Source organism: Bubalus bubalis, chromosome 17 (assembly GCF_019923935.1).
Source record: "Bubalus bubalis isolate 160015118507 breed Murrah chromosome 17, NDDB_SH_1, whole genome shotgun sequence".
NCBI classification, from domain to species: domain Eukaryota; kingdom Metazoa; phylum Chordata; class Mammalia; order Artiodactyla; family Bovidae; genus Bubalus; species Bubalus bubalis.
Window position 1 is genome coordinate 2,281,957 of NC_059173.1, and position 21,749 is coordinate 2,303,705.

The 21,749-nt window shown below is 44.4% G+C and overlaps 1 protein-coding gene across 1 annotated transcript in view; it reads right to left on the minus strand.

Annotated features, from left to right (window-relative positions):
- Nucleotides 1-21,749, minus strand: part of SLC5A1 (solute carrier family 5 member 1) — a 50,084-nt gene that overhangs the window by 17,126 nt on the left and 11,209 nt on the right. The window contains exons 3-5 of the mRNA XM_006050998.3: nucleotides 11,544-11,648; nucleotides 10,629-10,688; nucleotides 9,162-9,266 (exon numbers count right to left, since the gene is read on the minus strand). Coding sequence (XP_006051060.3) covers nucleotides 9,162-9,266; nucleotides 10,629-10,688; nucleotides 11,544-11,648 — 270 coding nt within the window. The remainder of the gene's footprint in view (nucleotides 1-9,161; nucleotides 9,267-10,628; nucleotides 10,689-11,543; nucleotides 11,649-21,749) is intronic.

Below are 21,749 nucleotides of genomic sequence, written 5' to 3' on the forward strand. Positions count from 1 at the left end.
AGAGGTGTGTTTGGGGTGAGAGATACCAGCTGAGGCACGTCCATCAGCTGCAGGGACAGGTAGGAGGGCTTGGAGAGGTTAGCAGAAACCAACTCCTAAGTCATGTTAATGCCTGTGATTTCTGGGGCCCCACGCTGGCCCACAACCCCTTAACCTTTGGCTGAAATTTCACAATTAGTGGTTCGTATCCTTATCCCCAGTTGAGAATATGAAAGACAAACAGCACACAATTCCATGTATATGAGGTTTCTAAAATAGTCAAACTCATAAAATCTGGGGCTGGAATGGCTGTTACTAGGGGCTGGGGGAAGGTGGAGTTATTAATCAACAGGCATAATCTCTCAGCTAAGTAAGAGGAATAAGCTCTAAAGATCTGCCCCACATTGCACCAGGTCAACAATATGTGTTGTACACTCAGAATCTGTCAAGAGGTTGGATGGCAAGCTAAGTGTTCTGACCACAATAAAAGTAAAAATGAAAAACGAAAGGAGGACTTCCCTGGTGGTACGGTGGATAAGACCCCGCCTGCCAATGCAGGGGACACTGGTTCAATCCCTGTCTGAGAGGATCCCACAGGCCACAGAGCAACTACTGAGCCTGTGTGCTGCAGCTACTGAAGCCCATGTGCCTAGAGTCCGTGCTCTGCAATGAGAGAAGCCGCCACAATGAGAAGCCTGCAGGCTGCAGCAAGGAGTGGCCCCCACTCACTGCAACTAGGGAAAGCCCAAACACAGCAACGAACACCCAGCACAACCAAAAAATAACAATTAATTAATTAAAAATAAACAAAACTAACAGAAATAATAGAAAAATAAGAATATGTATGAAAGAACAAAAGGATATGAACACCTGAAAGACAGTCCTGCTCTATTCCTGAATTTCCCAAAAAGCTTCATTCAAGATGGTAATAAATATTCCATGATTTAAAAAAAAAAAGAATTCTGTAAAAGAGGCCTGTGACATGCTGAATTAAACAAAGTTAAGGCCGTTTCTTTACCACACAACTTCTCTGAGCCTTCAGTACACTGTGAATCCCCAGGAGAAAAATGTAGTAAATGACCCTTAACAAACTCACTCAACTGTGGAAGTCCGTGTGCCAAGGAACAACTATTAACACCTTGAGGTGCCTCATAACCCACTTTGTGGGCTGCTGCTGTGAGCTGTTAGCCTTCATTTACACCTCAGTGTAAAAGGTTTATCAGATCTACTCCCAAATACAAGTGTGAGTGCTGGAGTCTGTGAGAGGGAAAAACACCCTCACCCTGGAATGGAGAGAGATGTAAACACCACCATAATTTTATCTCCTCTGTCTAGATGGGATCCATCTGGATTTAACACAGCCAGAGCATCACCAAGAACCTGTGTGGTAGGCTTGGTGATAGATGGCTTTATCTAGATCGGAGGTGCCCAACCTCTGGGCCAGTACCTCCTGTCAGATCGATGATGGCATTAGATTAGAAATAAAGTGCACAATAAATGTAATGCATTTAAATCAACTTGAAACCATCCCCTGCCCCCCAGTCCATGGAAAAATTGTCTTCCGTAAAACCAGTCCCTGGTGTCAAAAAGGTTGGGGACTGTGGATGTAGATTATCTAATGTAAGTTTAGGGGGAATCACTCCCTCTTCACTCCTGAATTCACTAGTGCCTGATGCAGTTATTTTTCCCCCTGCCTCATTTAGCCCCATAAAGAACTTTCTACCCGGCTGGTTGGTGCAGTTAAACCAACAGAGAGCCCTAGAGTCACCCAAAATGAATGTTCATGTGTTCTCCAAAATACTACCAGAAGGACAGTATTAAGGGATGATGGTGGTGAACCTTTTGTTTTCAAATCTCTAGATGCAAAAGAACTAGGCTTTCCCTAGATTCAGTGCAAGGACTGTTTTATTGCATAAAACTGAACACATTTCAGAGCATGTAAGGGGCCGCCCAGTCAGGCCCTGGGGAAAGGCGCCCTTGCATCTTCTCTCAATTCTTATCGTCCCCTCTACTCCTCCTCACAGCTCTTCGGGGCCTCCAGTGGCTCAGGTCCCACCGACCAAATCTCCTATTCCCTGCCTCTTGGTTGGCAGAGAGCTCATCTCACACCAGCTCCGAGCTTCCAGGCTAATTCCCGGCCTCCTCCCCCAAGTCGGGCCTCCTGAGGACCTAGTGCCTTAGCTCCCGGCAGATTCTCTGGTCCCAGGGGACCTACTGTCCCTGTCTTCTCTGGAAGAGGAAGAGAGGCTGATTCAGGACGTGGGGAGAGAGATGGTGATTTAGAAAGAGACCCCTGCCCTTATGGTTGGTGGTGAGAGGACCTGGGTTTTATCCCCAGTGCTGCTAGGATAGGTCTGAGTGACCCTGGATAAGACATTTCACCTCTCCCTGTCTCAGTGTTCTTCTCTTTAAAGTGGAAAGTTCTGACTCCCAGGGCTTGTGATTCTCAGTGGCTGGACCTGGAGAAGATCTGCAGCTGAGGAAAGCATTCCCCTCCCAGGTCTGAGACCTCTTCTACCTTGCCTTCTGGAGCAGCTAAGGCTGAAGAGGAAGAAAGAGCCCCTGCTGCAAAAAGCCTCGCTACTAGTGAAATGGCCACTCCTGCTAGACTCTGCACTCTGGGCCACGTGGAACTGTGATGAGCGTTCACAAAGTCAGTCTCTCCCCTCTGAGGCCTCTGTACTATCACTAAAGTTATTTCAGTTTGAGGAGTTCCATTCATTGGAATGCTGTTAAATGTGCACACTGTAGATTCAGTGAATTAGCTATTAAGCATAAGTGAGCTATAAAAAGATTACAAGGCTGTTTCTCCTGCCTTTAAAATGCCCTTGTTTTATTTTCCAGAGAAGTTAATTTGTAATGCTTTATGACAACAAGCCATAGCAGACTATGATACCCTCATTAATATTTGCCTTGCCATCATTAGTCACAAATAAGTAACACAATTCCTAAAATAACACTATAAAACAAAGTCTATAGAGACTTTGTTTATGGGAACTGTTGGGCTAATCGAAATCCTGCTCTTATAATATGCACTGTTTCCAGTTAACAGGAAAGATAAAGAATTTCAAGAAAAACTCCCCCATGAATTGGAAAAACTCTTCCTTGAAAAATTCTTCCTCCTGTGAGTCATTCTTAACTTCAAGAATGAATCCTCTCTGCCCTTGGAACCCTGAAAGTCAGCAGGTGTGACGAAGGATGTGATAACTAAGCTTATTGTTAACCCCAGGCACTCGGACATGTCTTGGGGTCTCTTAGGTGCCCACACATTTCTCCACTTCATAAGAACAGCTTTTCCTCCATATCTAGGGGATTTTACAGTTGACCAAGGACTTTAGATACATACATTGTTCTAATTCTCAAAACAAGGTAACAGGACAAGTAAACTGACTCCACTTTATAAATGAGAGAGAAAAACTCAATGACTTGCTCAAGGGCTAAAATCCAGGTTTTCCATCTCCAAATCCAATGACTTCCCACAACATTCAAAGGTAAATGTCTTCCTTTCTGGAATATTTTCTGCAGAGAGCAAGGTCTTTTTTTAATCAAAAAAAAATGTGTTTACTTCTTTTTAAAATAAAATAATTATGTTGTACGATTTCAAAACAATAGCACAGAAAGCTATACATTGAAAGTTAATACAGTCTTGCTTCTATCACTAGACCCAAAGATGACCACTGTTGAGAGCCTTTCATCCACCAGTGGATTTTTAGGCGGCTGGCTGAAATCTGTATATCAACTGTTATGCTCCATGGCCCCTAAAAAATAATTGTGAAAATGGAAATATGGGGAAATGTTTACAGTTTGATACTAAGAAGGGGGAGAATGACTACAAAATGGCTTGTGTATTCTGAATGCAGCTCTCTAAAGGAAAACCCACTATAGGCCAAGTCAAACTGTGAAAATGTCTGTGTCATAATTATAAGGTTATGGGTGCTTTTCCCCTCCAGATTTTCTTAAATGCCATCATTATATTTTTCTTACAGTTCCAAAGGTGAGGAAACAGAAATTTAACAACACAATATATTCCCTATGGATATATGAATAATACACATTTTATAGTAAAAATATTCTTAAAATAGACTAGAAGAACACATACCAAGTTTAACATAATGTTTACCTTTTAAGAAGAAGGAAATGGGGTCAAAAGGTTATAGATGAGCTTTATCTATTATATTTTATTTCTTTTTTTTAATGATAAGCTATTTAGATCTATAGAATCTTGGTGGTAGTACTAGCTATATTATTTTTGTACTTTACTGTATGTTCAAAACATTTCACTACTTTTTGATTCATAAAATTTAAGGACTGGATGTGGAATATACCACCAGCTTTGATATAAAAGAACTTGCCTCTAATCCTGTGAGATCAATTATCTCATAGCTTATCCCAAATTGCTCCTTCTCTAAACCCCTCTTAGCCCTTACTAAAGAAGGAAGGAAGGAAGTGTGGGGGTGGGGGACACAGAAATTTTTCCCAATGCTGCTAAGCAAAACCAACTTGAAGTGAACTAGACATTTATGGTCCTCTAGACCAGGGGCCAGCAAACTTTTTCTGTAAAGGCTCACATCATACATGTTTTAAGCTTTGCAGGACATACAGTTTCTGTCCAACCTGAGCAAAGTCATCTACTGTTGAAGCATGAAAACAGCCGAAGATGATACATAAATTAACAGGGATGACTGTGTTCCAGTAAAACTTTATTTACAAAAACAGGAAGATAGATTTAGCCTTTTAAAGCTTGACTGAACAAGCTCTATGGAACTCACAAGGAACAATAAAATACAAATCCAGTTGGAAACCCTCTTAGAGTAACTAATCTCATTAGCCTTGGACAGGTTATTTGGTCTTAGTTCTGATGCTTTGAAATTCTGTGGTTTTACATGTATGCATTTGCTGCCCATTCTAGTCTGAGTTGTATCAGAGTATCCAGTAAATTTTGCCTGGCAATGAGGTTTGAGATAGAGAACCCCATTATTCAAATTTCTCTATTTGTGAGTGAATGCACAAGGTAATAAGCATTCAAAACTTAAGCAAAAGCCAAAGCTCTTATTTTCAACCAAAGATACAGAATAGATAGTAAAGTTGCTATAGAAGTTTATTACAGTTGTGATTTGTGATAAGAGTCCCAGGAAACATACACAGGGATGTTTGGTCATCACAAGTAATTCAAAAAATCTGAGGCTTTATCTCAAGTAATCCTGTACATTTGAATAAGAGACATGATGCCAGGAAATTTTACAGCACAGAATGCTTCTCCAAACTTGATAAGGCAGGGTGCTAGGGTGGAGTGGGTGGACGGGAAGGAGCCTATAAAATTCTGAGGAATACCTGCTTGTACTGAGTCACTCAGTCATGTCCAACTCTTTGTGACCCCATGGACTATAGTCCACCAGGCTCCTCTGTGCGTGGGATTTTCCAGGCAAGAATACTGGAATGGGTTGCCATTTCCTTCTCTTGGGATTGAACCCAAGTCTCCTATATTGGCAGGCAGATTCTTTACCACTGTTCCATCAGAGGAGCGCATAGAGGAATAATCAAGTCTGGGTCTCAGAAACTCAGAGTCCAAAAGGACATGGCCACAAGATGGCAGCCAAAGTCAAGGCTCCACGCCACCTGTGGTCAGTGGCCTGGGCCACATCTGGGACACCACACCTGAAGTGCATTTCACTTTTTCTCTCCTATCAATTACACTCCCAAAGCCTTCCTGTCAGGTCCCTGGTTGTTCCGTCTGGACGTGGATCTCAAAAGGCCACTCTTCTTATCCATCATAAGCTACTCATGCCTCCACAAACACAACAATAGTGATTAATCTCTGTTTGTGTGCAATGACTACCTTATTTTAATTAACGATTCCTTTTGTCCACAAGCCCTGAACTCATGTGCACCTTAATGTGAGTTCCCAGTGAGTACAGTCACTATCGATGTAATTCTTTTAAGGATTTCATGCTCTGTGACCCATGGTGAATCTGAAGTCAGGCTAATTTTTAAAGACAAAGCCTAGCCTGTCTGGCCTTCCCTGTCCCTCCCCACTGCCTAAATGGCCCACCTTCAGATCCTTCATGCACCCAGTGTGACCTGACTTCTCCCTTCACAGTCCTCTCAAATCCCACTCTCAGAGACATGGCTATATTGGAAGGTCACTTAACTGGCTATTTTACTTTTCCCCAAGGTCTTGAATTTTGATCCGTTTATACTGGACTTAGAAGACCCAGGGGACATGTTGTCAAAAGTATCAGAGACTCTGCTTTTCAACCTAGCTCTGCTATAGTTTAACCCCACAAAGCCCCTTCTCTTCTCTGGTCCTCAGTTTCCCCACTGAAAAATGGGAGCGTCAATCATAGAACTAGATAATCTATCCCACTCTGTTATCCTATGTCTTCATCCCCTCCAAGCACAGTGCAGAATTGTGAGAATACAGACAATGGGACTAGAGAAACCCAGACTCCAGTCTTGTCTTTGCCTACACTAGCTACACGACTATTCTCTGAGACTCAGTTTGCTCTTCCATGAAGTGGAAAATAAGTAAAAATCCCCACCCATGCCATACTCTTATGAGGACTGGAGATGGAAGAAGTCAAGGCCCTATTGGAGACTAAATAAAAAGATTGGCACAAAACAAAAGGCAGAGGTCATCCTTCATATGCATTTTTCAAGGGATCACTGGCTCTGGGCATTGGGTGGACATTGGACAAGGCCTCCAGTAAGCAGCCCCAGAAATCACGCAGAAAGGGTGCAAGTTTCTGCAGTCATGTCTGACTCTTTGTGACCTTCTGGACTGTAGCTCACTCAGCTCCTCTGTCCATGGGATTCTCTAGGAAAGAGTACTGGAGTGGGTTGCCATATTCTCCTCCAGGGAATTTTCCCAACCCAGGGATTGGGTTTCCCAATCCATATCTCTTATGTCTTCTGCACTGGCAGGCAGGTTCTTTACCACTAGTACCACCTAGGAAGCCCACAGTCCATACTAAGTACTATTCAAAAGTAAAATTCAGAAGAAGCCAAGTGCTGAGGAGAGGATGGACTCCATCAGGATCTGAGCTGAGAGAGGCTGCCCCTCAGGTACCTGTGGGCTCCCACATCCAGGAGGTTTAATCAGTAACCTGAACTATAGGTGAGGCAACTGGGAAGGCAGACAGAGAGGCTGAGCCCTGAGCTTATTTATATGACTGCTGCTACATTGCTCCAAGGGTAAAGCTCAGCCAGCAGACTTTCCCCCACCTGAACTGTGGACTTGGAGAAGGTTGGCTTCCAAGAAAGGGAATGCCGGTGCCCCCCTCTACATGCTCACTAGACAGGTGCCACCTCACAAGCTGAATCAGGGAGCAAGGAGCGGTCCCCATCAGCTTCTACAGGTGCCAGGGTCACCTCTGCACCTTTCTGCTTGTATTCCTTTCCTCCTCTCGCCCTGCCCTCCCCTCTCTCAGGAAGCCTGATTTCTCCACCCCTCCCAGCAACTCCCAGTCCAGTCTATACACACCAGTCTCTAAGGAAATAAGACTGAAATGCCCAGGGTTTTCATCTTGTAACTAAAAACTACCCTGAAGGAAGGGAGGAAAAAGTGAAGCAGTGGAATCATCACACAGGCACCAGTCAAGGGTAGCAGCCCCTCACGTCAGGAAGCTGGGGAGGGAGAGAACAGTGAGGCTGGGTGTCAGTCCCAATTCCAATCAAAGCCCTATGGGCCCAATTCCTGAGCCCATGTTCCCAGTGAGACCATTCAGTCAGGACATAACAATCGCTTCAGTGGTTCTGGGAGAACCGATGTCCAAAGAATGCAAAAGAATGAACTTGGACTCTACTTCACATCATATACAAAGATCACTCAAAGTGGATCAAATACCTCAATGTAAGAGCTAAGACTATAAAACTCTTAGGAACAAACATAGCATTCAACCTTCATGATCTTAGATTTGGCAGTGGATTCTTAGAAATGACACCAAAAGCACGAGCGAAAAAAGAAAAAACATAAATTGGACTGCGTCAAGATTTAAAATTTTTGTGCATCAGAGGACACTAAAGTGAAAAGACAGCCCACAGAATGGGAGAAAATATTTGCAAATCATATATCAGATAAGGGTAAGTTATATAAAGAACAATTTATATATATATAAAGAACAATATATAAAGTTATATATATACATATATATACAAAAAATATATATATGTTTTTATATACATATATAAATACATATATAAATATGTACATATATACATGAATATAAATATACATATATACACATATATAAATATGTATATATGCATGTATATAAATATACATGTATATTTATATACATATATAAATACATATATATACATATATAAATATGTATATATATACAAAATATATATACAATATATAAAGAACAATTTCAATGCAACAACAATAAGACAACCCAATCAAAAAAAAGTATAAGAATGTAAAAGGTAATAATATAAAACAGAAAAATTATTGTGGTAGTCTAAAAAAAAATATATATATATATATATATATATATTTCCTCTAGAGAAAGAAAACAGTCAAGTCCCAAGTGTAAATTTCATGTGAACCCTGATTCAACTGAAAGAAGACATTTTTCAGATAATCAGGAAAATCTGAATATGGACCAGGTGTTAAACTACCTAAAATAAGAAATTACTATAAATTTTGTTAAGCATGATAACAGCATAATGGTTACATGTTTTCAAAAGTTAAAGGTGCATTCCAAAGAATCTACAGTGAAATGACATGATGTCTGGCATTTGACTTAAAATTCTATTGGAGAAAAAAAGGTGGAAAGGAAGAGATGAACCAAGAATGGCAAAATGTTGTTCACTGTGAAAGCCAAGTGACAAGACTAGGTCCAGATTCTGACCCTGACAGGGTATAGAGGCTTACAGCTTTATGTCAGGGTCAGGGCCAGCCCTCAGGTATCCATTACTTCCTTTTAATCTTCTACTAAGAACAGCTTTCACTGAACCTTCTCCAACCATTTATGTCTTCAACCTTCCCCACAGTAAGGAGGTCTGTGTGTTCACTCCTTGATGTGTGAAATAGGACTTTACCCTCAGAAGCAAGAAGGCCTAAGGGACCGAGTTAATAGCAACACAGCACTACCCTTTGTGGGCCAGCATTTGCTGAGGAGCAAGAGTGGGCAGGTTCTGAGCCAGCCAGCGCCCAGCACCTGGGGCGGGGCACTCACCGAGATCTTGGTGAAAATGTACAGCACCAGGGACAGGACAGACAGGTAGACCTGGATCCGCTGGCCTCCAAATCGCTTCCGCAGGTACTCTGGCATTGTCACCACCTGTACGGATGGAAGGACGGTCACTGCCAGCCTAGGTGATCAGAAGGCCTAGAGCAAGCAGAGCAGGGCATCCACTCTGGCCTCAGAGGTGTGACCCTGCTGGTCAGAGAAGTCTGAGAGGTGTCCAGGTGTCCCTGTCCTCCAGCCATTTGCTCACCTCAATTCCACACGCCCGACCACTTCAGAGGCAACTTGGTATCATCCCAGGACATAGTAGGTGCCCAATAAACAATATTTTAATGAACACATGACTGCATATAACCAAGAAGACAGATCCTTGCCTTGAAGGAGGGAGGGATAGATAGATAGGTGTGCATCTGTGCTCAGTCATGTCCAACTATTTTTGGACCCCATGGACTATAGCCCCCTAGGCTCCTCCGTCTGTGATACTGGAGCAGGTTGCCATTTCCTCCTCCAAGGGCTCTTTCTGACCCAGGAATTAAACCCGCATGTCCTGCATCGCAGATGGGTTCTTTACCACAGTGCCACTGGGAAGCCCCTAAATAGATAGTCTTATACAGAGCACCTACTGTAAATAAGACGCCATAACCACGGCGGGACCTTTTCAGCACACTGAAACGAGGTGGCCAGGCCGGGTGCACGCTTCGCCCTGCTCTGCGCAGAAGCCTTGCCAGGGGCCGTGGCTGCAGACCAGCTCAGCTGCTCTCCCAGCTCCTGTCTGCAAATTCCAACCACACTCTGTCTCGTGTCCTCAACCCTGAGCCTGCCGTCTCCTGGAATCAGACGTGTGTCACCAACAGTCCATGAGACTCCAGGAGAGAGATGCATGGTCTACCTGTGCTTCCTCTTTACTGCTTTCAGCTCCCAAGGCACAGATGTACACGTAGTAGATGCTCATTACATCTCACTGGATTGATGACGCTAAAGCTGTCTTATGTAAAATGTCAGAGGTTTAGTCAAGAGACTGAACACGCTATTTGGTGGATGAGTGCCAGCTGCATGCTCAGCAAACAAGGACTGCCGATGTTTGTAAACAAAAAGAAACTATTGTTCTTTTTCTCATGCTGCTTCCCTTCCGGGGGCAAAGGCAGACGGTTATGTATCGTGAGCAATGCACAGCAGTACCTTGCAAGTATTCATTCACCCAGTGTGAGGGAATGTGACAATTTAGGTGCTGAATAGACTGAGACTGCTTAGGACGGCTTCCTAGAGGGGCAAGTCATAGCCAAGTAGATCTATTTAATGCCTCTGAGAGCAGTTGGGAACCTTATAGCCCAGGAAAGAGCCAAGTCATAGGCTCTTGTCCCAAAAAGTCTCCTCTGCTTTCCAGGAGGACCAAGTTCACACAAATGCTTGCCAGCAGGAAAATACATCTTACCTAATCACAGAGCAGATACTTACCCCCGCCTTAATGTAAATGGGGACAAACACCCAGCCCAGCACAACCACCAAAATCAGGGCCTAAAACCAAAAAGGAGGCAGAGTCAAACCAGGAGGAGACTTAGCCACACTGCTGCCTGCAGGGCCTACAGCTGCTCCAGAACAGCCACCTGGCATTTTATCTTTGAGCTCTAGAGACATCTTCCTAAGTGACATCAGTGACTGAAGGAGGCCTGTGACGCCTGATGGGCCCATGGGAACAATAGTTGGGCAACAGTGGACAGGGACCCAGGCAGCTACCCACTGGTATCACAGTCCCTTCAGCCTTCTCCCTGGTTTACAGGAGTAAAATACCATTTACAAAGCTTTTAAAAATAATAATAATAATATTGGAAATCTGGTGGTAAGTATTTCCAAACCTCTAATGTGGTTGAAAGAGTACGAGAGGGCTCGGCTTTTTTTAATTTAGTTTTAATTGGAGGATAATTGCTTTACAGTGTTGTGTTGGTTTCTGCCGTACAACAACGTGAATCAGCCATAAGTATACATATATCCTCTCCCTCTTGAACCTCCCCCACCACATCCCATCACTCAAGGCCATCGCAGAGCACCAGGCTGAGCTCCCTATGCTTTATAGCAGCTTCCCACTAGCTATCTATTTTACACATGGTAATGTATATATGTCAGTGCTACTCTCTCAATTTGCCCCACCCTTTTAAAAGAAGAAAGAAATACTAACGCCATCATGTCAGTATTTTCTCGTGGTGGAAGAGGAGCAGGACTCTGGGGGCCTGAAACTGAGCCCCTCCTCCACTGCACTGCAACGTGGCCCCGGGAGGTTCTCTAACATCTAGAGCATCTCTGAGTGTAAACTGAGCTGGCGGACTACTGAAGCTGCTTCCAGCACCAGGACACAAAATCTCTAGAGTTACTCACATTCCATTCAAAGCCCCCAGTGGCAATTCCTGCAGCTGCTCCGGTCCCCGCCAGTCCCACAAAGTGGCCGCTTCCAATGTTACTGGCAAACAGAGAGGCTCCAATCTGGAAACACAAAAAGTTCAGGTGAGGACTCTGTGCTTCACCAGGACACTCAAGGCCAGACCAAAGATAGAAGAGACATGGCAACCAAAAGAAGGATAAGAAAGAGCAGAAGCCAGCCAGGAACCTGACTGCTAGAGTCTGCTGGGACCACTGGTTCAGAAGGTGAATGTGGGGACTTGGGGAATGGTGAAGATAAAAAGGGGAGGAATGGAGGAGCCGTGGGATGTATCCCCAGATGAGATCTCTGTGAGGCCTTTGTGAGCCCAATGCTCAACAGTTAAGGAGGTCTGGTGTGCCCCACAGCCCGTCAGGCCTCCTCTGGGTCTCCTCAGAGGCTGGGCGTGCAGGTGCAGGGCCTCCGCCATTCATCTCAGTGGTCTCCAGCACTGCTGACTGGGGACCTTGACCAGTTCAGGCTCTCAGGAAATGGGGACAGTTTCGTTGAAAGAAATCATTTAAAAGGAAGCCTCTGGACCTCAGATCACTAGTTACTTGTCAAAGAAGGCAAGGGGTAGGGCCAATAATTTCCAAGTGACTCCTAGCTGTTACATTCTGTAATCCCATTAGCTCCCAAGTTATAAGGAACGCTACTAGTAATAATACTGTCTAAGGTGCTCAGTTGCTCAGTCATGACTGACTCTTTGTGACCCCATGGACTGTAGCTCACTAGGCTCCTCTGTCCATGAAATTTTCCAGGCAAAAATACTGGAGTGGGTTGCCATTTCCTCCTCCAGGGGATCTTCTCAACCCAGGGATTGAATTCATATCTCCTGTGTCTCCTGCACTGCAGGCGAATTTCTTTACCACTGAGTCACCAGGGAAACCCAATATCTCTCTAAATTTTATATATATATATATATATTTGGCCTTATTGCAAGGCTTGTGGGATCTTAGTTCCCCAACCAGGGATCGAACCTGAGCCCCCGGCAGTGAAAGCATGGAGTTGTCACCACTGGGTGGCCAGGGAATTCCTTCAATATAGTATTTTTATTTTTTACAAAAATCTCAAAGACCCCATATATATATGTACAAAACACTGCATTTTTCAAAGATATACATATATCTAATAACTTAGGCTAGAAGGCAAATTGGAAGGGTGTGTATTAAATACCCAAGAGTGGAAGCCTGGGAGAGGAAAGGAGAATGGGACTGTGACTAGGAGATGACGGAGGAAGTATCAGGGGAAATGAGAGAGGGATTTTGCACTGACTGATCATGATACTGTACCATCGACTCAACTGCATCTGAGATCCAAGAGAACTCCAAAAAGTTCTAGAGTTTTTCTATATCCAGGAGGAGAAGGCAGAGCAACGTTTGAAAAGCACCACACTAGTATTAATATAATTATCTCCAATCTTGCTGAGCAGTGCAGGGAGGCTCTATTTGACTAAAAGTCCCTAAGATGGTTCAAGTCTGGAACAAAACACATATTTCCCAAAAGGCAGATTATTGTTCCAAGGAACTGTCCTAACTCTCCCTCAATATATGATTTATAGCTGATATGCTTAGTGTCATATGCCAAGTCAGAGGAGAGGGTCTGGAGGTCTCCAGAATGATGAGGAGATGATGGTGTAAGTGGCTTCATTCATTCATTCCACAAATGTTAATTAGCACCTATTCAGTACGTCAAGCTCTATTCTAGACACTGGGGATTCCTCTATGAAAAGCACTGACAAAAAAAAAAAAGAAAAAGAGAGATCAGTGCTGTGAAGAGAATAGAGAAGTGTGATAGAGTGATCCTCTGTGGGGTGTCTAAACTGAGATCAAAATGATAAAAGAAGTCGACCACGCTGAGATCAGAGGGAAAGCATCCCAGCAAAGATCGCCCCTCTGGCCAAGTAGGAAGGTCATCGTGGTTGGAAAGCAGAAAGAAGGCCAGAGTGGCTGGGTGGAGTGAGATGAGGTTGGAAAGCTGGGAGGGGTACATCACGTAGGTCCAAGTGGGCCGCAGTAGGAGTGTGGATTTTGCTCTGTGATGGGAAGCCACTGGAGGGTTTCAAGCAGGGGAGGGACAGGATCTAACCTGTTTTCAAGGCTTTCTCTCAAGCATGTGGAGAGTGTAGTGCTAGGGGCAAAAGAGAAAACAAAAATGTGCAAGAGGCAATTGCTGCTTGTAGATGAGAAGGGACAGTGGCTTGGTCTCCGCTGGTGGCAGTTGAGACAAAGACAAGCATAGACATTGGAGTACATTTCGGAAACAAAGTTGATGAGCCTTGTTGATGGATCAGATGTAGGAGACTGGAGAGAGGAGTTATCAAAGATAATGCCTAGAATCGGGACTTCAGTGACTGGGTGGATATCATTCACTGAGAAGGGGAACTGTGTATTTTAATTATTGCAGCTTAAGAATTTTAATCTTTTGTTGCCCATACTTTAAAGTGTGTTGAACAACATATGCTTACTTGCCTTAGTTAAAAAGATATGACCCAGTAAACTCTGCATAAAGAAGTTAATTACCGGGGACTTCCCTGGTGGTCCAGCAGTTAAGGATCTGCCTTCCAGTGCAGGGGACACAGGTTCTATCCTTGGCCAGAGAACTAAAGCCCTCACATGCCACTACTACTGAGCCCACATGCAATGAGAAGATCCCAAACGCCACAACGAAGACCCAACAGCCAAAAATAAAAATAATAAATTAAGTAATTAATAAAAAAAGAAGTAAACTACCATTGTCTCTGATCATAAATTGAATTTTCATGATGTGAAAATTCTATTGCTTCACATTACATTTTATCCTCATTAAACAAACATTAAAATACTTTGTGAGGCTAAAAAGAAAAAGAAAAGGAAAGAGGAGGAGGGCAAGGGGAAACTGAGAGGAAAGCTGGCTGTTTAAGCACATCCACCTCCTCCTCAAAGCTTGGTGGGAATAACAGTCCACCTTTAATCAGAATTCCCTTCTGTGTGTAGCCTGCCTGTCATGATCCATCATCTTTTTTTTTTTTCATTTATCATTTCTCAATAAATGATTAAGCCTAATGTTGTATGATTAAGGGCATAATTATCAGTAATGATTAACTGCATTAGATTAACCTTAAGTTTAAGAAGTCCTCTCCAAGATCTTCCCAAAAGGAGACAGTGGACTTTAAGCAGTTGTAGGCTTTCCTGGGGCAGTCTGCACCGTTTGATGGAGTGGCGGCCAGGGGAGCTCTGGGGATGTTGGTCCAGGTTCAGTTCATTTCTATCATGGTCATCACTGTTCTCCAATCGTTCACCTTGGCCTCATCTGAACTCCTACCCATCGCCACAGGACCTGCACTGAATCATTTACACCTGACTCTGCCTTCACAGTGGCACTGGCACCCAGCACTTTTCACATAGTCCTTGTACAGGCTGTCATTATCTCCCAGTTTTTCTTTAAAAAAAATTTTTTTTAATGTATTGGCTGTGCCAGGTGTCAACACTCGGGCTCCTCGATCTTCGTTGTGGCATGCTGAATCTTTAGTTTTGGCATGAGAACTCTTAGTTGCAGCACATGGGATCTAGTTCCCTGAACAGGGGTTGTTGTTGTTCAGTTGCTAAGTCATGTCTGACTCTTAGCAACCCCATGGGCTGAAGGATGCCAGGCTTCCTTGTCCTTCACCATCTCCCAGAGTTTGCTCAGACTCATATCCATTGAGTCAGTGATGCTATCTAATCATCTCATCCTCTGCCACCCTCTTCTCCTTTTGCCTTCTATCTTTCCCAGCATCAGGGTCTTTTCCAATGAGCTCTTTGCATCAGGTGGCCAAGTATTGGAGCTTCAGCTTCAGTATCAGTCCTTCCAATGAATATTTAGGGTCAATTTCCTTTAGGATTAATTGATTTGATCTCCTTGCAGGGGACAGAGGTTGTGCCTACCCTCAAATCTTCTGCAGGCTAAGCTTTGTCTTCTCATGTGTCTGCTCCTCAAGAGCCACCTTTGTCTCTCTCTCTGCCGCCCACAGCCCCAGTTGTGACCCCAGAAGGGCTTCAGACCTGAATAGACTGGTCCAGACATGACTGGACTGAATAGCCAGCCTAAGCAGGCTACCCTTCGTGACTTCACATCTGTTTTTAACATCATGTGGTCTCAGGTACTCTTTCAAACCTGCCGCTCAGCACTGGGTTCTTGGGAGCGCTGAGGACAAAGCCAGTGCCTCTGATTCCCATCTCTGTTGGAGACTCTGCCTCTAAATTATCTGGACCATTTAACAGAAAAGGATTTCTTCTCATTGCAATTTAGATTCCTGATAATGTGCAATTATCAATACAGTGGCTCTATCACTTAAAATTCGTTCCTTCAATCCCTCCAGGATTTGGCACAAATTTGATGTCTTCCCATGAGCCTTCTCTAAAGGGACAACTACTGAAACCACAAGGAAAACATCTGGCCAAATTCATTTCTCCATACCAGCCACAGTCAGTCCCCTACATACGAACCTTCAAGTTGGGAACTTTCAAAGACACCAACGTGCGTACCAGCCCATGCACGCCAGCTGTTGTACTACTGTATTTTTCAAGGTGTGTGTGCTTAGTCACACAGTCATGTCTGACTCTGTGCAACCCCAAGGACCGTAGCCTGCCAGGCTCCTCTGTCCAGGGATTTCCCAGGCAAGAATACCAGAGGGGGTTGTCCTTTCCTTCTCCAAGGGATCTTCCTGACCCAGGAACTGAACCCACGTCTCCTACATTGGCATGCAGATTTTTCACCACTGAGCCACCTGGGAAGCCCTTTCAAGGTTCTGTACTGTAAGATTAGAAGTGTTTTCTTTATTTTTTGGATTTGTTTTTTATGTATATATTGTTTCTGTGAAAAGTATTATAAACCTATTCAACTACAGTACTATATAGTTGAGTGTGTTAGCTGAGTACCTAGGCTCACTTACAAGCATGCTGCTATGTATGTAGAGGACTTACTAAATTAATGTCAGGAGTTGGAAGCTAGCAGGAACTACATCATCTCTCAAACCAAAGGAAAACATCAGTCCATCTAACGATCGTTCCTTCAGTGTTCAGCTCCCTGAACCAATGCTACTCACAGAGTGCCCTGTGGGCCTGGAGCATTGGCTTCACCCAGGTGCTCAGGAGAACTACAAAAGTTCAGTCCGCACCCCAGACCCACTGGGAATCAGAGGAGTAAGGGTGGTTCTTATACACAGTAAAGCTAGAGAAGCCTGCCCTAGACTGTACTGAAAGTCGCTATGCCTTCCTAAACTTGTTTTGACCTCTTTTTTGGGGAGTGGAAGTGCAATGACTAACTACAAATTTAGGATGCTAAGATATGTAGGACAAAAAATTGGGGGTGAAAGAATCTCCTACTTACCTCTAGAGTTCTTTTGGGGTTTTTTTTAGTAGTATTTTTATTTTAACACTTTCAGAGTTTTAAAGGCCTATTACCATGGCACTCAGGCTACAAAGTGGGAGACACTGTCACTTCCCTGTAGGCCAAGATAACAGCACGTGAACTGGAACAAGCTTTGGCCAATCTCACTGGTGAAACCCTAGAACTGGCAGGCTCAGTTGAATAAAGACTTCCAGAGGACCCTCACACCACAGGAAAGTTATTGAGACATTTCAATGGAAATCTACACAATCCACTCAAAGGCTCTTTGGGAAATTCTTCCACAAACACTTTGTCACCTCAAGAGGTGGAGTCATAAGAGTTCCCAGAGGGTGATCTCAACCACCAGAGTCAATCAATAGTGCCAACTGGAGGGCTCTTCTTTCCTGCCATGGCATGAAACTGGGAAGAGGACTTACAGGCTCTCAGTGGCCTTTGTAATCTAGCCTCGTCCTTCTTCTCCAGTCCCAGTACCCCCCGACCTCCAACCCCTAACGCCTTCCAAGTCCTCTGCACTCCACTTAAATCACACAGACCCGGCCTCCTAGACATACTCAGGAGGCTTTCCTGCCTCCTGCTTCTGTTTGCACCATTTCCTTCTGCTTGGAATTCCCTCTCCATCAAGTTTTACCTGCAAAAACACTACCCCCATGTGGAAAGAGAATCCCAGTCCTATCTCTCTGCTGACACCATCCAGATCCAGGCTCTTCCTCCCCTGACATTGCCCCGCGTGTTGCCTGTTGCACTTTCCCGGTGCCTATCAGGCCCCATTTTGGTAACTGCTTCTGTATAAGTGCTGTTCCCCAAACATCCTCTACTTCTTGAAGAACATTCTTAGCACAGGACCTTCCTTGCACATGGCAAGCACTCTGTAAAAGCCTGCTGAGTGAGCATGTGGGTGGGTGAGTGACAGCAAACCCTTGGAGCCTCCTCTTGGGGAAACAACAGGAACCAAGTGACCAAATGCCCCCGTGTTGCATTGATTCCCACTGGCTGCATGACATCAGGATTCTTAATGGGGACATGCCAAGGGTGGCTCTCTTCTGAGGAAGAGACAATAACCTGTCCTGCCAGGCCCACAAAGAGCCCATAAAAACAGTGGGGCTCACTAGAGACTACGAACTGCTCTGAGATGTCAATAGGGTGACCTGTAAGCTTAGTGTTGGTAAAAACAAGACCTCAAGGAGGAGTCCGACCTTGTGTGCATCTGCATCACACTTGTGTTTCCGATTCCTCCCTCATCCTTTGGGGAACTGGTCTAATCTAAATTAACATCTTGATTCCCTAGTAAAGAGTCTTTCAACAGGGGAGGTTTGCGAAGTTTTAATCTTTGGCCCTCACCATCTCTTAGGGATGACATTTCCTGGTTGGGGACAGAAGAGAAGGTGGGGTTCCTACATTCAGGCTATTTCATTTCTTGAGGCTCTGGTAAATATTTAGACACAGGCCTTCTCAAGAGTCATCATAATCTCTGTTTACTCTACGTCAACTCACATTCCCCATGGACAAAGGTGGCCTTTCACTTCTTATCTTCATGAACTCTCTCTTTGTCCCAGGAACCAAACAAGTGTGAAATCAGGAAACCACTGCCAAAGCTGTCATCTTTCCAGAGGCTGTAGGTGGGTGAGGTCTTCTGCTGGCACTTATAGGTCAAGGAGGCTGGAGACCAGTCCTCTCCCAAACTCAGACAAACTCATCCTTGGGATCATCAACAACTCAGGGCCCCTCACCTGAAGGGCCTGGTCAGGATGCATGATCTCTCCCCTACGCTGGTCCCCCTTCAGTTCCCAAGTATCCCAAGTTCCTCCCCACCTCAGGCCTTTGACCATTCTGTTCCTTCTGCTTGGATTGCTCTTTCCCCAATCTTCACATGGCTGTCTCCTTCTCATTCTTCAGAGCTCAATGTAAAAACGGCCTTCCCTGATCCTCTTGTGTAGGTTAAGACTCAAAACACTGCCTTATTACCAGTCACCACTGTTTGTAATTTTAGATACATTTTGTAAGAAGTTGTGTCACACACACACACACAAATATATACCAGGACCTAACACAGATGTGACACATAGAAGCTAATCAACATGCAAACGTAGGATGAAATCACAGCAATGCAAATATAAGTAAATGATTGAATTCATACTTTAACAAGGAGGATTTGGAGATGAGACACAGGGATAAGGGGGATGATAAGGGATAATGATGATGATAAGAATGGCCAACCTGGGTTGCACTAACATATACTATTCTAAGAGATTTACATGTATTAACTAACTCAGTCCTCAAAACAACTCTGTGACATAGGCGCTATGATCTCTATTTTGAAGTTGAGAAAACTGAAGCAGGAGAGGGTGAGTAACTCACCCTAGGCCACAGAGATAGGAATGAATGGAGCTGGGGTTCAAACCAAGGCAGCCTGGTTCTTAATCCCAACTCCAAATCACCCCCCTAACATAAAGCTTACCCAAAAAGAAACAGCCTCAAAATGAGCCATGTCACTGGTAGACAGGGAAAGCCCAGATACATTTCTAACTTGAGTGATCCAAAGACTTCATGTTGGCTGATAGTTTCAGCACTGTTCTGACTTCCACCAACTAGCAACATTGATCATAGGTTACTTTTCCCTTTCTCTGTCAGTGAAAGTACTAATGTGTTAGAGAATGCTGGGAAGGCAGCCAGAGGCAGAGGAGAAGCCAAGAGCTTAGGTACAAACTAGAGGACAGGAACTTGGCTACCCTCCAGGCAGCCAAGGCCTTGGAACACAAAGAATACGTTGGGGGAGTGACCACCTGCATGGGAATCAGAGAAACTCCTCTGAGGAGACCAACAAGCCTTGAAGAATGGGAAGGAAATGGGTCCAGAAAAGAGAGAGGGAGAGAGAAGGATGAGGGGGAGAGCGAGAGAGAGGAGGAGGAGGAGGCGAGCAGAGGGGAGGAAGAGGAGGAGAAGGAAGAGAAGAAAGAGGAGGAGGAAGACAGAGAACAGGTTCTTCAAGAGCTAAGCAGACACTGACACGGCAGGCAAAAAAACTCTTACCAGGAAGGCAACACAGATATGCAGGAACTGACAAGTTTTGCAAAATCGTGACTCGAACTGAGAGAAACTACATGTCTGAAATAACAAGGAAGCATGGTCACACCAGATTTTACCACAGGGTCCTGTATGGGCTAAAATCGGGCACTCTGATTAGGGCCAGGATCAGTTTTCCAGTTTAACCACTAAAACTGAGCCTAAAAAAAAATATCCTAAAGGAAAAAAATGAGGTGTACGTAGGAACAGAAATGTGGAGCACTGCTGGAGGCAGGTTTCTACTTGGACCTCCTGAATTCTTAACACTGCCTTCATGTGCAATCACTGCGCGAGAGTAGAATGTAGGCTGAGGACTCAGGTGACATCAGCAAAGGGATCCGGCCTGAGGGCCTGGGGACACAGCTCTCTTCCCCCTCTCATTCTTTCAATTCAGTACATACTGGACACAAGGCCCTGGACTAGGTGTTGGAAGAGATTTTTTTTTTAATGATTAAGAAAAATACAGGCTCAGCTCTGAGACAAATGAAAGCACACACAGCTTCATGCAATCAGCAGGAAGAGAGGGCTGCCTGGAGACTCGGCAGTCACCTCCACCCAGGCTTATGAAGGTCAAGTGCCTGTCTGTCTCCCATCTCACATTTTCCCGACCTTGCTCCCCACGCGAGCTCTCTGCTTCTCCTGTGTCCATTCACTTCACTCCTGCTTTTCCTCTCACTCATGAGTTCCCACCTAGGTCTCAGGCCTACCAGTCTCTTCCCAGTGGCCACTCCTAAGTGGCTGACCTTTGATTTGATCCCTAGGTTTTAGACTTAGCGACAAAATCAGATACATTTCACTCAAAAGAGTTTAAGAAGAGGAGAAGGCAATAGCAACCCACTCCAGTACTCTTGCATGGACAATCCCATGGACGGAGGAGCCTGGTAGGCTGCAGTCCATGGGGTTGCACAGAGTCAGACACAACTAAAGCGACTTAGTAGCAGCAGCAGCAGCAGCATGTAATTACAAGCATAATGTAGATGGATCCTAAACTACATATCATGTGTAATTCATAAATGAGATTATCCTTACATAAAGAAATGATCTTCTTAAGTGTAGAATTAATGGACTTTTAGATACGCAGATGATACCACCCTTATGGCAGAAAGTGAAGAGGAACTAAAAAGCCTCTTGATGAAAGTGAAAAAAGAGAGTGAAAAAGTTAGCTTAAAGCTCAACATTCAGAAAATGAAGATCATGGCATCTGGTCCCATCACTTCATGGGAAATAGATGGGGAAACAGTGGAAACAGTGTCAGACTTTATTTTGGGGGGCTCCGAAATCACTGTAGATGGTGATTGCAGCCATGAAATTAAAAGATACTTACTGCTTGGAAGGAAAGATATGAGCAACCTAGACAGCATTTTCAAAAGCAGAGACATTACTTTGCCAACAAAGGTCCGTCTAGTCAAGGCTATGGATTTTTCAGTGGTCATGTATGGATGTAAGAGTTGGACTGTGAAGAAAGCTGAGAGCCAAATAATTGATGCTTTTGAACTGTGACATTGGCGAAGACTCTTGAGAGTCCCTTGGACTGCAAGGAGATCCAACCAGTCCATTCTGAAGGAGATCAGCCCTGGGTGTTGATTGGAAGGACTGATGCTAAAGCTGAAACTCCAATACTTTGGCCACCTCATGTGAAGAGTTGACTCATTGGAAAAGACTCTGATGCTGGGAGGGATTGGGGGCAGGAGGAGAAGGGAACGACAGAGGATGAGATGGCTGGATGGCATCACCGA